The sequence below is a fragment of the Dermacentor andersoni genome, chromosome 1, assembly GCF_023375885.2.
Source record: "Dermacentor andersoni chromosome 1, qqDerAnde1_hic_scaffold, whole genome shotgun sequence".
Lineage (NCBI taxonomy): Eukaryota > Metazoa > Arthropoda > Arachnida > Ixodida > Ixodidae > Dermacentor > Dermacentor andersoni.
Window position 1 is genome coordinate 324,040,737 of NC_092814.1, and position 23,319 is coordinate 324,064,055.

At 46.1% G+C, this 23,319-nt stretch overlaps 1 protein-coding gene across 5 annotated transcripts in view; it reads right to left on the reverse strand.

Annotated features, from left to right (window-relative positions):
• Psi (P-element somatic inhibitor) overlaps positions 1–23,319 on the reverse strand; it is a 67,513-nt gene that overhangs the window by 6,272 nt on the left and 37,922 nt on the right. For 4 of the 5 annotated variants that reach the window (XM_055064059.2, XM_055064060.2, XM_055064057.2 and 1 more), the window contains 7 exons: positions 19,973–20,130; positions 17,199–17,263; positions 17,017–17,114; positions 8,968–9,156; positions 4,295–4,404; positions 3,955–3,978; positions 742–1,033 (listed from right to left, as the gene is read on the reverse strand). In XM_055064059.2, coding sequence (XP_054920034.1) covers positions 764–1,033; positions 3,955–3,978; positions 4,295–4,404; positions 8,968–9,156; positions 17,017–17,114; positions 17,199–17,263; positions 19,973–20,130 — 914 coding nt within the window. In that variant the 3' untranslated portion in view covers positions 742–763. The remainder of the gene's footprint in view (positions 1–741; positions 1,034–3,954; positions 3,979–4,294; positions 4,405–8,967; positions 9,157–17,016; positions 17,115–17,198; positions 17,264–19,972; positions 20,131–23,319) is intronic. The other variant, XM_050166962.3, reaches the window with a different exon arrangement.

Below are 23,319 nucleotides of genomic sequence, written 5' to 3' on the forward strand. Positions count from 1 at the left end.
TAAATCCGTGTTCAACATATTGAGGCTTGACGGCAGAAGGTCTGTGATAGGGCTCATACAACTTCATGTTATTGCCCCATAGAGCGAAAAAGGTCATCTTTCGCGACTTTTAGAAGAATAAAAAATATACATCTACGTTTAATCAGAAAAACATGGGTGATTTTAACCTCTACGACAGGCAATCTTTCAATCAGCAGGTATATCTCGATTGGTGTTCAGAGTGGTTGTCTGTCCCTTTAAATGAATGCAATATACACATCGCTAATTTCAAAAAGACAAAAGTATACGATCTTTCGACTTCCAGTCTATACACGACAGTTGCGCATAGCTGTGTGCATGCCGAGATTGCATCAGCATGCTGCACAACAGATATCGCGACGAGCACACTCGCCAGCAAAACGCTTCGGAAACCATGTGCTACGATTAGCCACATGCCCGCAGGTATGCATGAGCAGACGCGAGAAAGCCAAAGTGCCCATTTTACATCGAGAGTATGCCCAGTAAGCCTGCACCGTTATCTCCAGTGTAGTTTCCAGTTTCTCAAGTGTAAGTGTTCAGTCTCAAGACCTCGTTCAGCACTTGCATTCTACAGAATAAAGTTACTGTAGGCAAAGAAAAAAACAAAGAAAATAGCACAACACTTATAGCAATCTGACAGAGCTGCCAAGACTGAGTGCAAATGGCAGTATAACTACAGAACATGCATGCGCGCAAGTATACACGAACGCAAGGGGAGCTCACCAATCATCCGGCAGAAAGGCCACTACTGGGGAGCACCCCCATAGCCTGGATAGCTGTAACCTGGGTATTGTGCTGTGGCAGCTGCAGCTCCACCAGGGGGAGCCCCGTACGAGGGCTGACCAGCAGGGGGAGCCCCTGCAGGGGGCCCCTGCTGCCCAGAGTAGGGGTAGCCCTGCGCCGGTGGAGGGGCACCTGCCGCCCCCGGCTGGCCTGGTGCTGCACCAGCACCTTGGCCTGGCTGCTGCTGGGCCCCAGGACCACTGCTACCCGGAGGGAATGCACCGGTCTGTCCCTGCAGGCAGACAAAACATCACTGAACATACTCCCTCGCCTAAGCATATGCATAGGGTAAAGTATACAGCAATGCTTCTGCTACACTGCAAGGGCCCTGCAACATCTATCAGAACCGATGCACACACCATGGGTCTGGCATTTAATGGGCCCCTCACCAGGTCTGGCCATTTTGAGCAGATGAGTGCAGAGCATTTAAATTTCAAACCTGATGCCGTTTGTCTTCGCAGCAGCCGCGCTGCAAGCCAAAGGGTATTAGTAATGGGCCAATTAGAAAAATTTTAGCAGCAGAACGCTTCCTAGAGGACACGTAACAACTTCCAGCATATAACCAAAATTTGCTATGGGGCTTTGAGGGGCCTTAAAGGGAAGAAAGAAGAATTTTTGTTTCCTTCTTGACAGGATGCTGAAAATCTGTTCATGCAACTTGAGCCTGTTGTCATAAATGCAATCATTTTGGTAGCTGCTCCGACCTAATTTTTGTGCATGGTGACACGCATTGAACGTGGTTTAGTGCAAATTTTGTTTATTACAAATCACAATGTTAATGCACCCTAGGTGATATTTTAAAATGTTTTTTTTTTTACTGAATTTTTCAGTCACTTGTGGAACAGAGCATAACCGCAGTCCTGGAGCTGGATTGCTTAAGGGAGGACGCGGCCCTCGAAAACCAAAATGTCGTGAAGTCCATTTTTAAAAAACAATAGCTTTGTGTTGTATATCTCATAAACTACCTGTTCTGTAATTATCAGCACCTAATTCAACTGCAAAGTACAAAAAAAGCTACTTTTGAGGCCACCGCAGCCCGCAAAACACACGCAAACACCGAAATGAAGTCAAACTTCGCGCGGGCGCCATTCCCGGCCCATGCAGCTTGGTGTCGTTTTGACCGCGAATTCTTTATCTGTTTTATCGCCTTGCAAAGTGGCATCGTCGGCGCGGTTGAGGCGCTAGTGGAGTTTACCCGCAATCCGGAGCGCTGATTGGTCAGAGCAGCGCGTTCAAATCCCGTGGGCTAAAGCGCGCCTGCTCCTTTTAATGCCACGCCCGCCCAGCGCCCTCTAGGCTGGCCCGTCGCGCTCGCGTCGTTGGCCCTTGCTCAGTCCGCCTCAACAGACGCTTGCGAGCTGCTCATCGCCTTGCGCTATCTTTTAGATCATTTTCACAGCCTTTTTTTTTTTTTTTTTTTTTTAGCTAGTTCTTTGCTGCACGAGATGCCGGCAAAGCCCAAGACAGTGCAGATGTTCGGCGCGCGGGAGCGTGATATGGGCGTCTTGTACGAGCATCGAACTTCCTATCTTCCGCAGAGAGTGCCGACTGCATAGACTTTTCAGCGGCGGAACTGTGCTATTGGCTGCCACCAGTCGAAAATCCAACACATTGAGTGTGCCTGGAGCCGCAAGAGCTAATTAGAAGCTCCCCAGGAGCTTTCCAATAAAAAACGTGTTCAACTTTAAGGCCCGTTTTCTCGGAATGGACTTTTTCGCTGGCAGTGGTGCTGGGGAAGGCGATATCTCAAGAACCGCTCTTTAGTTTTGTATGCCGTTTTTTTTACTCTGTTCCTGAATGACTTTGCAAGACGGTAATAGGCTTTCTTTTTTTTTTGAAAGCTGGTGAAGTTAATTCATAAGCAAATATTTGATGAATGTGGACATTACTGGTTAAATCAAATTCAAAGTTGTATTAAAATTTTTTGGAGGGAAATTAAAGAGAAGGGCTCTGTAGGCCCCTGGGATATCTATCAAGGGATCATCACAGTGAATTTCAGCCTTCTACGATGTCCTGGCATTTCTCCAGGCTCTTCCTCAAGCATATACATGCAGTTCCTCATAGCTCGGTGGTGTGAATGTACCCAGAAAGTTTCATCCGGATATCATAAAAAATAAGAAAGTTTAGTCTCCAGGATAGACTCCCCCCTTAAAGCAATGAACATGCACTATAATTCGAGATGCAGAATGAATAATTAACTCAGTACAGCACATATTGCAATTTACGAATTGTAAACTGTTTATACTGTTGTACTAAAGAGATAGCAAAATATTTTTCACTTAATGTAGTGAAGCAACACAAAGTCAGGTTAAAAATGTTCCACACCATAAACAAAAACGCACAAGTAAGACTGAACATCCAAGGGCTTAGATGCCCATTGGCAAACTGAGGCCAAAAAAATACAGGTGATGGCTGCATACGTTTCAGGCGGCATGGGCATGGAGACAGCTCACCGCAATAACACGTGCAAGCAGTCGGTGAAGCATAGATTGCTGTTGCGAAGCCCTCCTGCACACTAGCAGCAAAGCATGAGAACAAGGGGTGCCCATAATACATGTTTAGCAGTGCGAGAGAGAAGCACATACTGTTCAGCGCATGCAGAGGCAGCACTGTGCAGAGAACACAGGAGCCCTGTGTAAACATGCTACATACACATGCACACAAGAGGAAGCACTTCCAGGAAAGCCACCAACTTAAGACGAGACCAAGGGGAGATTATATTTTTCTGGTACACTATGCAGTTATTGCATGAAGACAGCACAGGGTGCACAGCAATTTCAGTGGTGTGGTGGCAGCTAATCGTACTCCTGCCCGTAAATGGGGTACCGCTAGTGCACACAAAACGAGGGTCGAAACTTCAGCCGCTTTGAAAAGAGAGCGGGTGATCACACACAACTGTATGCTCCCTGCTTAAACTACAGGAATACAAGTCACCTTCAGACATTACGGTGTCAATAGAGGGCAGGTGCACTGCTGCAGGGGCCCTTTAAGTTCAATGTTTGTTTGAGCAAACCATATGTTGTCAAGCTTGGTTTGCAGCAGTGCTTTGCAACTGCTGGACTCATCGGTTTGGCAATCAAACTACTTTTAACGGAATGTTACCCTCGTTTCCTACATCACACAAAATTGCATGCAGCAGAAAGAAATACTTGCCTTATTCAATGGTTCAGTAGTCTTCTAGAGAGGGGGAAAACAAAGGACATATATGCAGAGTCTTAAATTCAGGGCAGAGGAGGCCACAAGAATGACAAGAAAAGCAGCAGCATCCGTGAACCGCACTAGCACGTGACAGCATGCATAACAAAATTACACCGAAGCCCATGCATTATAAGTGCACTCTCACCAAACGATTCTATAAGTATGGCTGAATAAAGGTGCAACACATCCGAATAATGCATGCCCACAAACAAGGGGCCGCGGAGGATATGGGAGCTGTCAATGCAGCCAAGGCAACAGCAGCAAACAGCATCACCACTAGAGCAGTCATCCTCACCTGCTGGGTTTGATTACCCCGAGTTTGCTGCTCAATCATCTCTGCTTCTCGGAACATCCCTAAGGACCGGTAGTACTCTATCCAGGCTTGGCTGTAGTCAGGTTGTGCACCTGTTAACCAAACAGAAGGCACGAGCCACAGGTCAGCAAGCACTGAAAGCAAGACTATTACAACAGTGAAGGCCCAAAACAGGCATTCCAAGGAAATTAACAGCTTTTATCATCTTGCTACTGTGAAACACCATTGCCTAACCATGGCTACTAGAGGTGATCTCACTTATAGCGGTACAGTGAACTCTCGTTAAGACGAACAAGGTTAAGGCAAAATTCTCGCATAGCACGAAAATGGGAACATTTGTTTGGTTTTCCATAGACTGAATGCAAAAAATAAAAAATCCACTTACAACAAACCGCCTCAGGCGTGCTTTTCAGTTAGGACGGACACTCAAAGTCACTCAAAGACACCCACTACTCAAAGACACCCGCTACCGATCCTGGTGGCTAGGGTGCCTCGATGCGCACCCAACGGCGGCACACATCGAGGCACCCTACTAGAGGGCTTGCGGCACACACCGCCCATGGACAGAGGCGAAAACAGGCGGATGAAAGAAAAAAAGTTGGCAACGCTTCACTTTGTGATCACGGGTGACGCACAGGCATATGGGTGCTATAGCGCACACAATGCTATAGGCCCTCGATGCACCTATATGCCTACACTGTTATCATCGCAGATCTTACTCAAGACATGGCTCGTGCAGCCGCACCAACGCAGCATTCGCCAGAGTAGAACACCTTATAAACATTCACTTAGTAGCTAAATTAACAGACATGGTGTCAGCGCACGCAGGCAAACATGGGCACTCGATGACCGCGGACACTCCGTCGAAACACTGCCGTGAGGAATCTCAGCAGCAGCATCGAGCGAAGTGACCCTCGTGGTGTATATCGCTTTAACACAAATAGAAAAAAAGAAATAGTTTTCCGTGCCAAAATCACAATCTGATTATAAGGCACACCACAGTGGGGGAGTCTAAATTTGAACCACCTGGGGTTCTTTAACGTGCACCTAAGTACACGGGTGTTTTCGCATTTTCCTTCCATTGAAATGCAGCCGCCGTAGCCGAGATTCGATCCCGCAACCTCATGCTTAGCAGTCCAACACCATAGCCACTAGGCAACCACAGTGGGTTGCTACAAGCCATCAGCCCACCTCGAATGTGCCCCTCAAGCAGATTCAAAATAAAACCCACACGACCAATGTACAATGCCCCCTCCTCCCCCGGTGCCCTTCCCCCTTTTCCTCCCTTGCGCTCAAGAGATTTAGCCGCCATTGTCGGCTCACCATCGCACGCTTTCCCTGGCACATACAGCGTAGATAGAGCGCAGGAATATGAGTATGTCCGTATCGCAAACAAAACCTCTGGCGGACCCGATTACATAGGCACAGGGGCACGATTACGTTACGGTCTGGCTTGGAGTGCGGCGGCCGTGAGTAAAGGCGGCGTTCGAATCGAAATTTTATATCTGTACCCGACACGGAGCGATGCAATACTCTGCAGCCACAATTCGTATCACGCAATGTATACTCTGCACTTGTCAGCTAAATATGGCCAGACCTGGTGAGGGGCCTTGAAAACCGAAAAATCGCGAAAAGGTCGATTTTTGAAAAACCATATTTTTGGGTTGTATGTCTCATAAACTACCTGTTCCGTAATTATCAGCACCTAATTCAACCGTAAAGTACCAAAAATAACGCTACCTTTGAGGCCACCGTGGCCCAAAAAACACGCGCAAATGCCGAAGTGAAGTCAAACTTCGCGCACGTGCCATTCCCGGCCCATGCGGCCTGCCCGCGCCATCTTGGTGTCGTTTTAACCGTGGATTCTTTGTCTCTATTTTGCAGCCTTGCAAAATGGCATCGTCGGCGCGGTTGAGGCGCTATTGGCGTTTTCCCGCTATGTGATGCGGAGCGCTGATTGGCCGGAGCAGCGCGTTCAAATCTCGCGGGCTAAAGCGCGCCTGCCATTGGCTGCTGCGCAAGCGGCGGCGGCTGCTCCCTTTGATGCCGCGCTTGCGTCGCTGTTGCCCCTTGCTCCGTCCGCCTCAACATGAGCTTGCGCGCTGCTCATCGCCTTGCGCTATCTTTTAGATTATTTGCTCAGCGTCTTGTTTTTTTTTTGCTAGTTCTTCGCTGCACGCTATGCCGGCAAAGCCCAAGACAGTGCAGATGTTCGGTGCACGAGAGCGCGATGTACGTCTTGTACGAGCATCGAACTTCCGATCTTCCGCAGCGAGTGCCGACTGCGTAGACGCTTTTCAGCGGCGGAACTGTGCTTTCGGCTGACGCCAGTTGAAAATCCGACACACTGAGTGTGCCTGGAGCCGCAAGAGCTAATTAGAAGCTCCGCAGGAGCTTTCTAATAAAAAAACACATGGGTTCAACTGTAAGGCCTGTTTTCTCGGAATGGATTTTTTCGCTGGTGGTGGTGCTGGGGAAGGCGATCTCAAGAACCGCTCTTCAGATTTGTATGCAGTTTTTTTTTTTTTTTATTCTGTTCCTGAATGACTTTGCCAGGGAGTAACAGGCTTCTTTTTTTGAAAGCTGGTGCAGTTAATTTATAATAAGCAATTAATTTTTGATGAATGTGGTCATTACTGGCTACATCAAATTCAAAGTTGTCTTAAAATTTTTTGGAGGGGAAATTAAAGAAAAGGGCTCTTTAGCCCCCTGGGATATCTATCAAGGGATCATCACAGTGAATTTCAGCTTCCTACAATGACCTGGCATTTCTCCAGGCTTTTCCTCAGGCATATACATGAATCACCTAGTTAGACCTCAGTAATTCTGGAACAGCACCGAGGAGGAGTCGGTGCGGCAAATGTAATGCGCCGTTGACATTATCCAGGAGGCATTGCATTGTCAACTAGCCAGGCCAACGCGTGCATACGCCGCTACATTCAAATGACGCCCTCGGTGCGATAGCAAGTCAGGAATGCCCATCGCGCTACTGCTATCTTCGAGGGTGTTGTGGGAAAGCTCACTGCCTGTGAACAGAGCGCAGATGGCCTTTTATAGCGGAGTTCAATATATCCATGTTACGTCCTAATCCATTTGAAATAAAAAATTAAAAAATGCAACAAAATTTTCCAGTTGATATAGAAAGTCTTCGATATACGCAGCAATTAGATTATATATATATCCGTGTTCGATATATTAAGGTTTTACTGTTAAGAAGCTTGTACTTCATCCCAGACTAGTATGCTTCACCATTCCACTTCCTATACACAAAAGCTTGGATTTAAGGGGGGACGCGGCTTTCACATCATGAAAAATTCCCGAGAAATAGATTTTTTGAAAATCACATTTTCAGTTTGTATAACCCTTTTTCTACCCGATACTTAAATATCACTGTAAACCATTTAGAAGTGCTCTAAAACATTCGTTTTGCCAGCCAAGGTGGCAAAAAATCTCGCAGAAATCAAGAAAGAACAGCGCTTTCAAACCGCAATATCTCAGGAACGGCGCGACCGAAGCCATAATCTTGGTCTCGTTGGAAAGCGCACTTCTGCGTTTTCAAATTTGCTGCTTCAGCGATCTCCTCCATACGGAAACAAGCGCACAAAAAGCAAATGATTGAAGGTCGTGCCAGAGTCTGCGATTGGCCACGCCCGCCACGGCTGCTGCGGGTACAGGCTGCCTGAATGTACACTGGAACTATATTCATGCCCACACAGAGTTATGCAGGTCACTTGGTTTGAAACCTAGGCACCATGCTCTTTGTAGAGCAGCAGCAGCAGCAAAGAATGCCCTATAAAAAGAAAAAGGGGGAGGGGGAAACCATACGAGACCAGAGGCCACATGTACAAGAAGCCCCACATCACAAAATCCCCCAAAGACCACAAATTGGGTGCCTTCTAGAGAACTGAGGAGAAGGTGAAACTTTGAGAACCGTTTTCTCCAAACTGTTTTTCTGCTCAGTTTCTGCAGCTGATTTCTTAATTACCGTTCAACATATTCCGACTCCAATTTTATTTCCCCATTCCTTGGGCAGCAGTGCAGGTCGTGGCATTCTCGCTTTCTTATCTTGATCTTTTGCAAGTTTACAATATTTCTATTCGTCTACACTGAAAGTGTGCTTGATGTGAAGGTAACATAAAATATGGCACTCCAAAAAACTTGTGTGGCGAAAAAAAAAATACTAGAGTGTCACGACCTTCAGCACGCACTTAGCTATGCAGTCAATACTTAACAAGCAATCTACAACGTTTTTTGAGTTCTCCAGGCCCTCCAGAAAGTAAGAGGGAGAAAAATTCTGCTCAATGAAATTGAATAAAATGTCCTCAAGATATCTCTCTGAAACTTTCATGGAAGCATCAGGGAGACATTCTAAACATTTGTGCCAATTTTCATCAAAATCCATGAAGAAATAAGGAAGTTGATTTTCAAAGCCACGTCCCCCCTTAATCTGGTTTCAGCTAGCTGCCTAAGGCATAATGGCAATTATGATGCAACAGTGGTGTAACGGATGTGTTAGTAGGTTTGGGGCAGTTTTTCTAGAAATTTTTGCCCGCATCCACAGGGCCTGGAGAATCTGTCATAATTTGGGAGTGTCCCGAATAAATTGGGAGAGTTGGCAGGTGTGTATGTGCATGCACAAAAAAAGAAGGACCAACCTGCAGGTGCCCCTGCTTGTGGAGGCTGCTGCTGCGGCTGCTGCTGCGGGGCTGCTTGATTCGGCATTGCTGGAGCAGTGCCTCCTTGTGGAGGCTGGGGTGTCTGTGGAGGCTGGCCACCCTGCTGCCCATAGTATTGTGCATAATATGCAGCCCAGGCCGCTGCATTGGCATCAGCGGCTGCTTTGGCTGAAATGAACAGTGGGTTCACTTATTTTTGGACCATTGTGGATGTGCGAAAATGCACGTTTTCTTTTTTTTAGTTAGAAGTTAGCAATATTACGTTCCCCATAGCAACAATCTTGTTAAGCTACGAGTAGTCTAACAAATTGCAGTGCCTGGTTTGGCTTGCACAAAATTTTCCGACAGAAGTACAAATTCCCAGTTCTCCCCTAATATTTTTACCCTATTCAAGATTGCTGAAAATTCGCCGTTTTCCCAGTTGGTAGACACCCTGAACTATTGTTGACATTTACGCAATGCAAAGCGTCACGCAGATAGCCGAAGCGAAACATGATGCCCACATGGTGTTGCCTGCAGCAGGGAACAGCGGCGCGCTTGGATTATCACCTACAAAAAGCGTGCAGTACGCTACCAATGGCACTAAGGACCACACATTGTAGAGCAGGTCGGTGAAGATGCTTATCACAATTAGCGGCGAGAAGTTGAGTGCCCCTCTCGCAAGTGATGTGACAGACAGGACGCCATTTGCTTGGCTGCCGCACACGCTGGTTTATTTCGTGCATGCTTGGGCGATCGGTGGCTCGAGCCTACTTATTGATGGATATGTCGGCATTTTTTTCCGCTGCAGTGCCTGAACCGCAGTTTCTTGTTCAAAAGCACGCAAATCGAGAAAACTTGCAGCTTAAGTATTGGAAGCTATATGGCATTGAAGGGGTCTACTGGTTTTGCAATGCATCTATGGGCTGTGCCTGTCCACAAATATAGCGTAAAAAAAATCTGAATTCAACACGCCAAGTTGTGTATGATGCTCGGCTAAACACTTAATAGGAACATATCGAGGTTCTATTGTATTCTAAATAGGGGGGGGGGGGGTATTCTGTTTTTCTGATTATTCTGGTTATTTCGGCCGCTGCTGATTGGCTAGGGCCTCTCGTACAGCTGCATCCACTCAGCAGCAGCCGAAATGGAAAGTCCACTAAGTGGACTCTTACAGAACACACTCCCTGCTATTCAGTTTTTTTAACACCACAAGCTTATACCAATTTTTAGATCACAAGCTCATACCAATTTTTAGGTAACGAATTCAAACTAGTACATATAACTCACTGAATTCTGTGTCAAAAATCCTTGACACCATAATGACACCAGCACAGCCACATGCACTAAGGCAAAAAACTACTGTCACCCTGCCATGAATCTGTCACCAGATTGGCTGGAGCAGGGATTAAAACAGGGCTTTTTTCTGTAGCCTGAACCAGGATTGAATGCGAGGATTTAGTGACATCCCCCATTCTGCCCAAACTGGTAGGCATGAATATGCACATTCCATAGCCCATACAAGATACCAAAAACATTCATGAGTGGCTATGTAGAGAAATCGAGAACCACCTTGTTAAGAGGAGAAGATGCTCATCGAAAAGAACTATTCACCTAGGATACCTTGAAATTTTGGTCACTAGTGGAAATTGTGATGCTGATTTCAAAGCTAATTAGTTTGATTGTATCTGTAATAGTTCCCAAATTGCAACATCTGCAGGAACAAAATATAGGGTTTTTTATGGGCACATATTAGCTTAAAACTTTTCACAGAGCATCATGCCCCAACTCATTTTGCTGTAAAGTCTTGTGTGTAGAAATGTGCGAGTGCAACAAGCTATAGAAAATGTGCAAATAACACTACGTTTTCAGCAAAAAATCAACAGTACCAGATGTATAGTTTATGTTCCAATATCAGCGTTTGTAGCGGGCATCAATATTTTAGATACTTGCACTCTACATTGTCTGGACACAAACTAAATTACGTTAAGATCTCACAACTTTAAGTGCATGCAAGTTTCCATGCTACTTGTCAAAACTGCCTCTAAATGCAAATTGAGAAGAATACATTTGAAAGTAGTATACATCGGTAGGAAAGTAGGAAACAAGTGAAACTAAGCTCCGTTTTCTCAGTTTTCATTTTTTTGCAGTTGCTTTCAGTCATCCCAGTGCCATTTCCAGCAAATGAAGACAAAATGATTCTGTCTTTAGCACTTCAATCTTGAAGCATTGATGAGTGCAATAAAGCTGTCCATTTTTAACAGCTCCTCAAAAAAATTCATGGGTTTTTGCAAAAGTTGTTAGTAAGACAATATGCATAGGAAAGCTAAAAAAATCTTTTATGCTCATTTTGGCATTTAAAAAATAAACCAATAGCTTAATTGCAGAGAATGGGCCTTTGTGAGAATGCGGATGTGAAAATCTTAGTGAACTTAGGTGTAATTAATTTGAGAATGAACGTTAGAGGCTGTCAATTGTAACTCGAAAACTATAATTGCACAGAACTACTGTATTTACTTGCATAATGATCACACTTTTATGTCAAAAAAATTGACGCAAATTCAGGGGTGCAAAAAAAAACTATTTTCATCCTGCGTTTGCTCCGGGATGAGAACAGGTCAACAAATAGGCAGCCGGCGGAGCACGCCAAACGCGACGAACGCCATCTTTTTTCTTCGAGAGTACATTTCGTGCATTGAACAAGTTTCTTCCTATCAGTAATAATATAGCTAATATCGGCAAGTTTGCAGCAATAACGTAGCCGTGTCCACTCTGAGGGCACAGAAACAGATGGGTGCACCTAGTTGCCACTGGCAGAAACAGATGATGGCCACGCTGCGGAAACTGCAGCATTTGTCTTCACTACAGTGCAGTCCACTTATAACGATACCACATATAACGATATATCGGTTATAACGATGGGTCGACATGAGAGTGTCATTTTATGCATTAGGTCTATGGGGAAAAAAACCATTTATAACGATAGCTTATTCACCGCATATCGGATATAACGATCAAAATTTTGCAGTCTGGACGGCGTTTTCAGTGCCAAATAATCGTAACGTTTGCGTTGCTTAGTTCCCTGAAACGAACGATGTCGAGACGAGGCGATGCTTACCTCCGTAAGTTCGTATCTGCCGCCATTACCGCGCAGCGCGTCTCGCCCCGCCCGCGCACGAGTAGGCGCAGCCAACGTTGGCGCAGTGCGCCACAAGATGGCGCTAGCTGCTTCATGCGCATACATGCGCATCGGCCACAGTTGCTCCGATAGAGAGAGAAAGAAAAAAAGAAGCGACAAGCAAAGCGGCGCGGTGGCGCCCGTCCCGCGTCTCTCTCGCGATAGCAGGCTGACGCCACCGAAGCAGCGTGCAACAAACGGTTCAACCCAGTTCGAAGATGGCGCCGACAAAGCGCAAAGCTGTGTCGCTTGACACGAAGATTGATATTTTGCAGGACTCTCGATGCGGCTTCAAGGTGAGCGCCCTCGTGAAGAAGTATGAGCTTGTTCAGTTGACGATATCAACCATCTTGAAAACCGGGAGCACCGCGATTGTGAAGGCAGGAGCTATCAGCGGCCATTCCGATCAGCGGAAAAGGGGTTAGAGACTCTTTGTACGCCGATGTTGAAGAGGCGCTTTACCAGTGGTTCATCACCAATTGCTTCAAGAAGGCGGGCTTTGTCCGTAAGGACGAACTTCCCCAACCCGCTGAGACCGACCCGGTGGAATTCGCTGACATAACCGAGCTCTGGGAGCTCGTTCCTACTGGTGACACAGGTGGTGTGTCGAAGGAGGAGTTTTTGACTGCAGACAGTGCTGCCTCGTTCTGCGATGAGGTCACCGACGAGGCGATCGCCGAAGATGTGCTGTTTCGACAGACGCAAAGTTGTGCGACGGTGGCGACGGCATCAGCGACAGTGACAACGAGATTGACAGTGGCTCCTTGACCCCGACCACGATGTCCACGCAAAGTGCACTGTCGTCGATCGACTCCTTAATTGATTTTATGCATGCTAAAGGATTGCCGCCAGTGTTCGCGCAGCAGCTGGAATCCATGCACACCGCGATTGTGAAGCTGAAGCTGCCGCAAAAGCAAGTGCAGATTTCGGACTATTTCGGCGCGCCTAATCCTTGACACGGTCATTGGTGCTAGAAATAAAGTGTTTTTCACGGCCTACTGTATACATCATCTATTCTTTAGAGCAAGTAGCGAATTCGAGTTCAGAGCTGCAAAGGTAAAGAGCGCAAACGAGTTAAAATTTTTTTTTTCTTTTGGTAACTGCAGTCCAGATATAGCGATCATCGGTTATAACGATCATATTTTTCGTCTTTCTCGATATCGTTATAAGTGGACTGCACTGTACTATCCTAATATGGCATGTTTCCTCTAAGGGTGAGTGAATATCTTAGCTGTGTTACAAACGACGGCGTATGAATAGGGTACACTTCTAACGTATCAGTGTAAACGTGGCTACTATCGTTGCCACTTGCGATTTGTTGCGTGTCCACGAATGCAGACGAGAGGAATCGGAAGGCGCCTTTTTTTGTTGTTGACCACAACCATTACAAAGCCTACAAATAACAAAGCCAAGGCAATTTCGGTTGTAGCTATTTTTTTTTATGGAAGTACAGAAAGTGGTGAAAGGAATGAACTGGGGCATCTGCTTAAGAATCTGTTCGGTGCATGCAGAACACTTGGTATGTCTTTAAGAGTCATTTGTGTAGCGTTTGACAGATGGTAAGCGCGACCAGCATTAGCTAGACTTTGCAGACAACATATTGCTGCGGCTGCTGTGTTCACTACACGGGAAATTCTTAAAAAATTGAATTTTGATGACAATATTCAGGGGTGCGTTCATTATGCAAGTAAATACAGTAATTTCAGTTCCGATATCAGCATAACAATCTCAATTTCTCTATTCGACAGAAATACGAAACTTGAAGGCGCCTCGTCTACAAGAATAAGGCGTTCTCAACCTCTCCAAACTGCAATGATCGGCAGAGCTGAGGTTCCAAGAGGCGGGCATTCAAAGATAGCCGACAAGCACATAAATTTGTGGTTTCAATAGCCACCACAACCGATTCAGATTTTTCACTAATTTCTTGTTTGAATTCAGCCTTCATGTTTTAGGAAAGTAAGAATTAAATGACTAAGGATATGAACTGAAAACTGAGAAATCTTGCAAAACCACTTTTTCTAGGACCATCTCCTTTTAATTCGGATTTCATGAGACTTAAGGGGAGACGCGGGTCTTGAAATGTCAAAAAATCGCAAAAGAGTCGATTTTCGGAAAAGTGCGTTTTCGCTACGTTTATACATTCAAGAATCCCTCCGCGAAATCTAAAACCTAAATTTAATCGGAAAATAATAAAAAAACACACTTATACGGGCCAGGGTGGCCGCGGAATTAGCAAAAAATCGCCAAAAATGTTCGAACTTCGCGCCGTCGTTATTTGCGAACGCGTTGGCCGGCGGGCGCCATCTTGAGCTTGTTTGGAAGCTGCTTTCTTTGTGCGTATTTTGCGCCGGTTCAATATGGCGTAGGTGAGAAGGAACCGACGCTATCGCGTCATTTCTGAAGGATGCGCCCGTGCCGCTGATTGTCCAAAGCACGCACGCCCCCCGCGCGCCTCGCTCCTATTGGTCCGGCGCCGTTTGAGTGCCGATTCCCGCGTTCCCGACAGGCTGGTCGCTCTCGTGCGCGCTGCGTGTTTGTGTCTTTTCATCGCGCCGCTGTGAATGTTCGGCCGCTCGCTTCTCGACAACGTTCGATAAAGTGTCTTTTTCGCTGCCCGAAAGGCTGGAGGAGACCGTCGTATGAAGACAACTACGCGTCAAGCGTTCGGCAAGGCGCGAAGGCGGCCGTGGAATGCGCGACGGAAGACGGATGCTGTCGTGTACCCGGAGTTGCCGGCTGCTGGTCTGCCTGAAGATTCTGCCGGATGGAGTTGCGAGCTGCAACCCAGTACGTCTAGCATCAACACTTCGTCCACCCACGCCTCGCGTGTTGGCGCAGACCGCGTAGATACCGTTTTCTTCACGACCGAAGAAAGAAGCAAGCGCGCAGCGATCGCCGATAAGGCGAAAACGCGCCTGGCGTCGCAGTCTGCAACGGAGCGAAAGTTTGAGCTGCTGGGTGTTGACACGAAAGAGGACGTCAGCGACAGCGGAACGGAACTTGCGATCGTGGATTTATACGTGGTGCAAGACTTTTTTGGACTTATACCGTGTCCCGTGTGCGCCAAGAACACGCTGATGCTTTCGAAGGACCTCACCAAGGTGTACGGGCTCTGTGCCAAGCTTGTGCTGGAGTGCTCCACGTGGGGCATGCGCGAAAGGATCGCCGGAGGCTTCACATGTCCAACAAGGATCACACAAACAGAAATGCTTTGATAAACAAGCTTTCAAAGAGGCACAAGCCACCAACAGACTCTGCCTACACTCCTGGGCTTTTATAGGTATAGGTGTGACCTTTTGCTGAATGCACAATTGTGAGAGTGTGCAAGAGATAATTTTTTTTTTTAAATTTGAGTTCTGGGATTTTAAGTTCCAAAACCGTGATATGATCCTGGACCAATTTTGACCACTTGGGAAGCGCTACAACACAAGCAAAGGAACTTTTTTGCATTTCAGCTCCATTGAAATATGGCGACCACCACTGGGATTTGATCCAAATTTTTTGTTGTAGCCATAAATTTTGTGGAAGGGACATATTTTGTTGTGGCCATGAACTCTGGGCAACCTTATTTGCATAGGGATGCCATTTGTATGCCTTCTGTACAACAAGGAACTAAAATAGGAATGTGAAGCTTGTGGTGCTAGCTTCCTGGCATTGCTTTCAATGACTATGCATGATTTTGCAACCAATATCTCAATGTTATTTTTTCAAAATGGCCATAATGTCATGAACTTGTTGCTGAAAGACAGGGCTACATGGTGGTGCAATTTATATTGCCATATTGTTAGTCCATTAGAAGTTATAGTGAACTGAAAGTTCAAACTCTTTTTTCTCAGCTTCATTTTTTTGGACACCGCACACTGCCTTAGGGGGATCTTCATATGTTCTAAGTACCAGCAAAATGTTTGGTATCAATATATTTGTGTCGAATGGATCTAGCCGGTGATGCTATTTATTTAGTTCTAAAGTTGCCAGCTAAATTTTAATTGCCACTAAATACAAATTAAAATTAGCAAAAATATTGAAATTATGTTTACAGCTGGTATTTTTGCATTATAATTGCACTGAGAACAATAAAAATAGCATCACCGGCTAGAGCTACTCTCTGGCGTTCTGGCCGTAGACTGTTTTTCCTTTTGACAAAGTTAAGTTTTTGAAAAGTCCCGTAAGAAATTGATTGAATTTCTGTATTAAAAACTTTGCATCATTTGTTCTACCGAAGATATACAAAATCTAATTAGATATGTGCAATCAGCAGAAAAAGCTGAACAATACTGTTAAATCCCATTCACACTAAAATTAACAAAGTTGGTTTTAGGACCCACGTCTCCCCTTAAAAACGTCCAATTTAACCGAACGTACAATAGAACCTGTGCCAGCGGAAACGGCAGGCGTTCTGATGTGACATGGGCGGGCAAGCACTGCGGATAAGCTGCTGCAGCAGGTGGCTACTGTTCTCCGCAGCATGTGCCTCACCCCTTTTCATGGAAAGCATATCATACAACCGCAGTTTGGCAATGTACTCATGTTAGTGCGGAGAGACGCATTTTCCGGCAACATATCAATTGCAAAGAACTGTAGCTGTATCTAGTCGTATTTTTGTGTTGTGTTTTCCGAGCCGAGAAACAGTGGCATGATGAGCACCGCCTTTCCATGCAAGCGAAAGGCAGCTTCCATTTAACAAGATTTCACTACTTTTACAAGGCATGAAGAGACATTTATCAAGCAACATAAAATTCCTAAATAAAAGTATAGAACGAGGCACAAGTACCAGGCATGCGTGTTGCAATGCACTTAAAGCAAAAGAATGCCCATGGCATGCAACCCAGAGAATGGCCCAAGTGTGCTTCTCAGGGGTGGCAAGTACTCACAGGGGTCATTTGGTGGCGCACTCTGGTTCTGCCAGTGCTGATAAGCATTTCCCCAGCCCTGCGGTGCATATGGCTGGTTGGGAGGCGGAGGCTGTTGGCTGAAAGAGAAACAATGGGAACACATTCTAAGTACATGCAGTCTTGCAACACTTGCAACCAAAGTACGTGTGCAGAGTACTTACTAAGGCTGTGGGTACTGTGTCGGGTAATTAGGGGGACCCTGTCCATTGGCCGCTCCTGGAGGAGGCTGTAGAAGGAAACATGCAAATTTATGCACGCTGTGATCACTTTGGAAAGGATGGCACAAAATTCCATAAGTCAAGCATGGAATCTTGCCGTCATATTTCCCAATAAGCCAAAAGTTTAAAAGCAATGACCTATATATATTCAAAATGATAGAGTGGGAAGAATCCAATTGTATTGTAAATGAGCGTTTTCAACAAGCACCAATCGGATGCTAGAAATGCAAATAAGAATAGAATTTTTCGGCTCCAGACACTTCAATTTTTCACTCACCGTATTTACTCAGGCAATAAGCGTACCCCCAGATTAGTAACCAAAAATGAATTTTTTTGTGTCCTCACAGAATGAACGCACCCCCAACTTTGCTACTGTGCAGTCCCCCAGGATCGAATGGCCGTGCTGTAGTAAAATGAAATGCTGGGGTAACATGAAATGCACAAGTCGGCGCGACCAAACGACTGCACGGGCTGTCACACGCGTGGAAAAAGTTTTTTTTTTTTTGTTTTTACTGAAACTTTGGCTCGTATCTAGACGTCACTGTTGCCTAAAATTAGAAATTTATGCAGGCTCAAATACAGCCAAAGCCTAGCCGAATCCACACAACGGCTGCTGGCTCAATCCTCACTAGAACACTGGTGCGCCTGTGACTCACCATGCGAGCTCTGACCTGTCTTTATTTCTTTTGTGTGTTTTCTTGTCTACTACCGCCACAAAACAAACGAAAAGTTTCTTTCACTGGAGCAGAAGGCTCAAATTCACTGCCAATAAGCGGACGGAGCCAGCGGTGGTGGGCAAATGACGGTGGTGGGGGTAAAATGAAATACACAAGTAACTCAAATTATTGCCGTGGCAGCAGCAGGAAGATAAAAGAAGCATTGCCGAAGATTGTCAATGATACGCAAGTCTGAAGCGGGCCTCTCAAACGTACTAGTGTCAGGCACGTCCACGCACACAAGAAAACGACCCAGCCCATCCGTGAAGACCTTGAGAAGGCAGTTCATGCGTGGTATTGCGACACAAGGGGAAAGAAGATCCCGATCAGTGGTGGTACGATACAGTAGAAGGTGCTGAACTACGCCTGCGTTTTAGACATTTGTGACAATTTCAGTGCTGAGTGGTTGAACTAGCTAAGGAACACTACGAGATCGCCCGCAAAATGTGCCGGAAGTTCGCTTGTGCAGACTACGAAAGTCAGTCATCGACAGACACGGCTTATGCACAAAGGCTCACCGAAAGACCGATCACCACGCGTGGCTGCACTGAACATGACACCACACAATATACTCATGTCATGTCAAGCACATTTTGTGATAAATTTATGAAGTTCGCAGGCAGGCAGGCACACTGTAGGCTTCTGTGCCAACTAATGCAACGAAACTGCCCCCCCCTTCCCCTTGCACACACACTTCTACAGCAGCCAAGCATGAGGAACCTGCATCAATGTCACCCTGACATGAATCTGTCACCAGATGGGCTGGAGCAGGGATTAACACAGGGTTTTTATTGTTGCCATGACCAGGATTGAATCAAGGAAGTGTACGACATCCCCAATTCTGCCCAAACTGGTAGGCGCAAAACTTATGCACAGTAACTCCCTGAAGGGAAGAACACAGAAATTGAAATCAAACAAAATGTCCAAAATGTACAGCAATTGTCCAAAGATTGAAAGTAGGGTGAGAGGGCAACATCGAGTATGCACTTTACATGTTATTTAGGTAGCCCCCATCAACTATGCTAAACAATGTGCAGAAGGATATTATTCGAGGCTTCTTTTTCATCTGGCAGAATCCTTGAGCAACCTGTGCCACAGTAGTACAAGGAGTATCGAACTGCACCCTAAACAGCACCAAACAACCACAAAACTACAGTACATTGCAACCTCAGCAATGGAGGAACATCCGATGTGGGCGCGCCATTGACTTTGTGGGGATGCACGACTCTCACGCGTCCCCTGATATGTTGGTTTTCCCGCACGGCTCGCGTGGCCTGGCGCCCGCGTCAGTCGGAGTGGTTGCAGCGCAGTACGAGAGATGGCACAAGTGTTGCGCTGCTAACGCCGCCGAAAGACAAGGCGGTTGCTCTTCTTGAGTTCGGGACAGCAAGCAGTACGGACGTGCCGTGCTGCGCCGATCCATGCTTCTGCGAGACCGTCTCGCGTGGCCGCCTTGGAACGCGCCACCGTTCGCGTGACCGTACATGCGAACGACCAGGCGTTGGGATCCAGCATGGAGCGAACATATTCGCTCGCTATCCGGTCGCGGTGAGTCGGACTTCTAGATTTGTCGCGCATTCATTGGCATGTTTTGGGGATAGCAACTCGGCTAGCAGGCATTGATCTATGAAAGGTGCAATAAATGCCCTTGCGATTGTTTGCACTACTGTGTTGTCCTTCCTTTGTCCCAAGAGTACGGGAGGAGAACCCCACAACTTCCAGGATGACAATAACGGGCTTTAAGCTTTCGTTTCAATTTTACCAGCACTGCAGCATCAATGACTGTAAGTCGACGTCCCAGTTCAGATTTTCAAAATTTTAAATATAGGTCGACTTACAATCCTGTAAATACGGTAGCTGTTTCCACTACTGCGTTTTTTTTTTTTCCAAGTAAAATTTTACACTCAGATTCTCATGAGCAGAGCTAAAATAAAAGCGCACAAGTTGCAGAGCTACTGCACTCGACCTATTTCCTGCTAACCGCAAAAAAACTCCACTTACCCCACCTATCCGCTCATTGATAAGTTGTTGAGCATGCTCTATCTGCTGAGGATTTCCCCGAATGATGAAGACTTTTTCCACGGGGTTTGGTGGGGGCGCCCTTGAGAGTTCCACATGGGCACCAGACTGCTGGTTGATCTGACGGATGGCCTCTCCACCTGGACAATGGAAAAGCACACATTGTTCATGTGATGCCTCATTATTGTGTGTACTTCTCAAATGCGGCTCAGTCACATGCATGGCACCCTGTATTTTGTTGCACTGCACGCTCCTGCTTTAACCCAAAATGGCTCTTTTGAGGGACTAGTACAGTTATTCAGGTCAACAAGTTATAGCCCTTGTGCTGCAGTTCATGTGCTAGTTGTATGTCAAACTTGCACTTCTATAGCATCAAATCTCACTACCCAAACTGACCTGCCCAGACTTTTCATTCTTAAGCACCCCACTTATTCAAGCATTTCAACACCAACCAAAATGTCCACTCTGGAGCCACCCTCCAAGTTGGCACACTCGCCATTTCAGGGGGGACATGGGGATCAAAGCTAACTTTTTTATTTACCAGCAGATTTTGATGAAATTTTGCACAGGTGTTAATAACATCACATAAACAAAACTGTGAAAATATGGCTGCAATATTTGAAGTACTTTTTCGTTTACAAAATTTTTCTGCTTTCATTTTTGCAATATGCCTGCACACCTGTATATTGATGCTAGGAGTTCAAGCCAACATTGATAGCACTCCTATATGTATCCTCCACACAGTGACATTCCTGAAATTTTTTTAGCCTAACAGATTTTTTTTTATATTCTCATTCTTTGGTAGCTACTTCATCTGCATGAAAATCTCGACTGTGAAAACAAAAGATAAATTATTGAAGCAACTATTTTGAAAACAAAACATGTCACTGTGTGCAGTGGTGCACAATGAGTGTAACAAAACAAACGGTGTAAAAATATTCATAACAGTGGCTGAGATATTGGCTTTGCAAGTTGACCTTGGTGGTAGAAAAATGTTTTGAGAAAAAGGTGTTCAAAGTTTTGGGCCATGTTTATTCGAGTAGAAACCACTGTCCTTGTAGGTGCAGGTGTCAGGTTGATCTCTTAGCTTCTTGGATCTTTTATGCTTGCTTTCATGTGCTTTTTGTGCCCTCTTCTTGCTCAAGGCATCTTTCTCAGCCGCTCGACTCGCTTGAGTCCGTCGCCACCGAGCATGCTCCTCCCGCCGTAAACCCTATCTTCCGTTCGGTTGCCGGCACAGTACCAAGTGACGCGCGAACAGTGGCGGCGGTCATATTCAACACCTCCGACAAGATGAATTGTGACTCAGGATGCGACTGTATGGTGCGACCGTTGCTGATGCACGGTTCGTCTTCACGGCCGGCAGACGCACGCGCTTGGACCGCACTTTCGTCGCTCATCTCGGTGACGGCGGTGGCACAATCGGGGTACGTCGCGGAGTATTTACGCGACGTCGCAGGCCCGGAAGCATCGGAAAAGGCCGTTATTAGTTCGGTATCATCACCACTGGAGCTCAAGGCTGCAACAGCCTGCGAACTGCCCGGCAATGCGTCGACAGTCTCTCTCGCAAGCTAGCGCGCGGACACATCTCTGCTAGGACTACTTATCGTTCGGATGTTCGGCGGCTTGCGCTTGCGGCTGCCGAAGCAGTGCTTGGTCGCGTATTTCGTCGTCCACGTCCGCCCAGTCATGCTCGAAATCACAAAATGAAATAGAAAACTCAAATCCGAATAAAGCGATGAAGCGGCGGTGTACCTCGAATATCCAACACGTAAAGAAAGGGGCAGCAGCCAGCGCGCGAAGAAACAGGAGAAGCAGACGCCGCAGCAGCTCGCTTCCAGAACCGGCCAATGGGGCGGCTCATAGAACGCACGTGACGGAGCAAGCCAATCGGCGGCCGTAACAAGCAGCTCCGCGACCTTCAGACTTTTTATGTTTTTGTGCTTGCTCTTCTCTCTATCAGGAAATGAAAGAAGGGCGTCAAAAGGCGAAGAGGCGCGCTTTTCAACGGTACCAGCATGGCCGCGCCGCGTACTGCCGTTCCGGAGCTAGGGGCGCTCGAAAACCGCGACTTTTCCGCCGATTTTCACGAAATTTTCGCTGTATTGCCTGATGTACATATTTATTTATGGTGCTTAGCAGTTGTTTTCAGCGGAAATACTTGGAAAACTTGTAGAAAAGGGGTCAAAGATTCGAAATCTGCAACTTTCTAAAAAGTGATTTTTGGGTCGTTTTTCCATGGTTGATCCCCGCGTCCCCCCTTAACAGGCAAGGGCAGTACGCAAATGCAATGACAGCAGTGTCAGCAATGTAAACTCATTCAGTAATTTTTTAAACAGGGACAAGGCCACAAATACCCTAATTATCAGGCACCTCTAAAAACTAATTTCAGCAGTAAAATGAATCCTCGTCTTTTGCAACAGCAGCACCACAAAAAACAGAAGCTTTGCCCGTTTTTTTACTTAATTGAAGATCTCCATTTGAAATTCATGATGGTTCAAGTAGAAATTCTGAATATTTCGCCTTGACAGCACACAGCCCTCTTTTGCACATGTTCACTTTGCAGCTTTATGCCCACAGGCAAGCTTATGCTGCTCCAACCAATAAAAGGACAGAACATCAAACTGCACTCTTCAGCTTCAAGCCTAAGACTCTAGCATTAGCCTTACATTATGAATTATTGAGGACAACAATACACAAGTCAATATACACTAGGCTTAACCTTGAAGCAGTAGACACCACACATGCCGCTGTTTTAGAATTATTCATTACAATCTACTGGCACCAAAACCATCAGCATACTTTCCTATGTACTTAAATAACTCGCTACTCACTCTACACATACTGTACAAAGCATCAACCATGGTAACTCCTACAGAAGGAGCCACCCTTCTCATTGCTCTGCACTTTGCTGTAGCACAGGATTCCTTGCCCTCAAGCCCAACAAAAACCAATGGCCTGGGGTACGAGACTGTGCAAGCTATAAACGCACAACACTAAATAGCACGAGTTGTATGTAGAACCTGATCTGCCTTACAGATCAGTTAAGGAGCGACACTGCTATTGAAATAATGTTCGCCAGCTTTTTCATCGCAAATGAACTTTTTAAGATATTTGTGCCGACTTCAAATATATATTTAGTTTTGCCTTGCGCTATCTTTTAGATTTTCTCAGCTTTTTTTTTTTTCGCTAGTTCTTTGCTGCACGCGATGCCGGCAAAACCCAAGACAGTGCAGATGTTCGGTGCGCGGGAGTGCGATATGGGCGTCTTGTATGACATCGAACTTCCTATCTTCCGCAGCGAGTGTCGACTGCGTAGACGCTTTTCA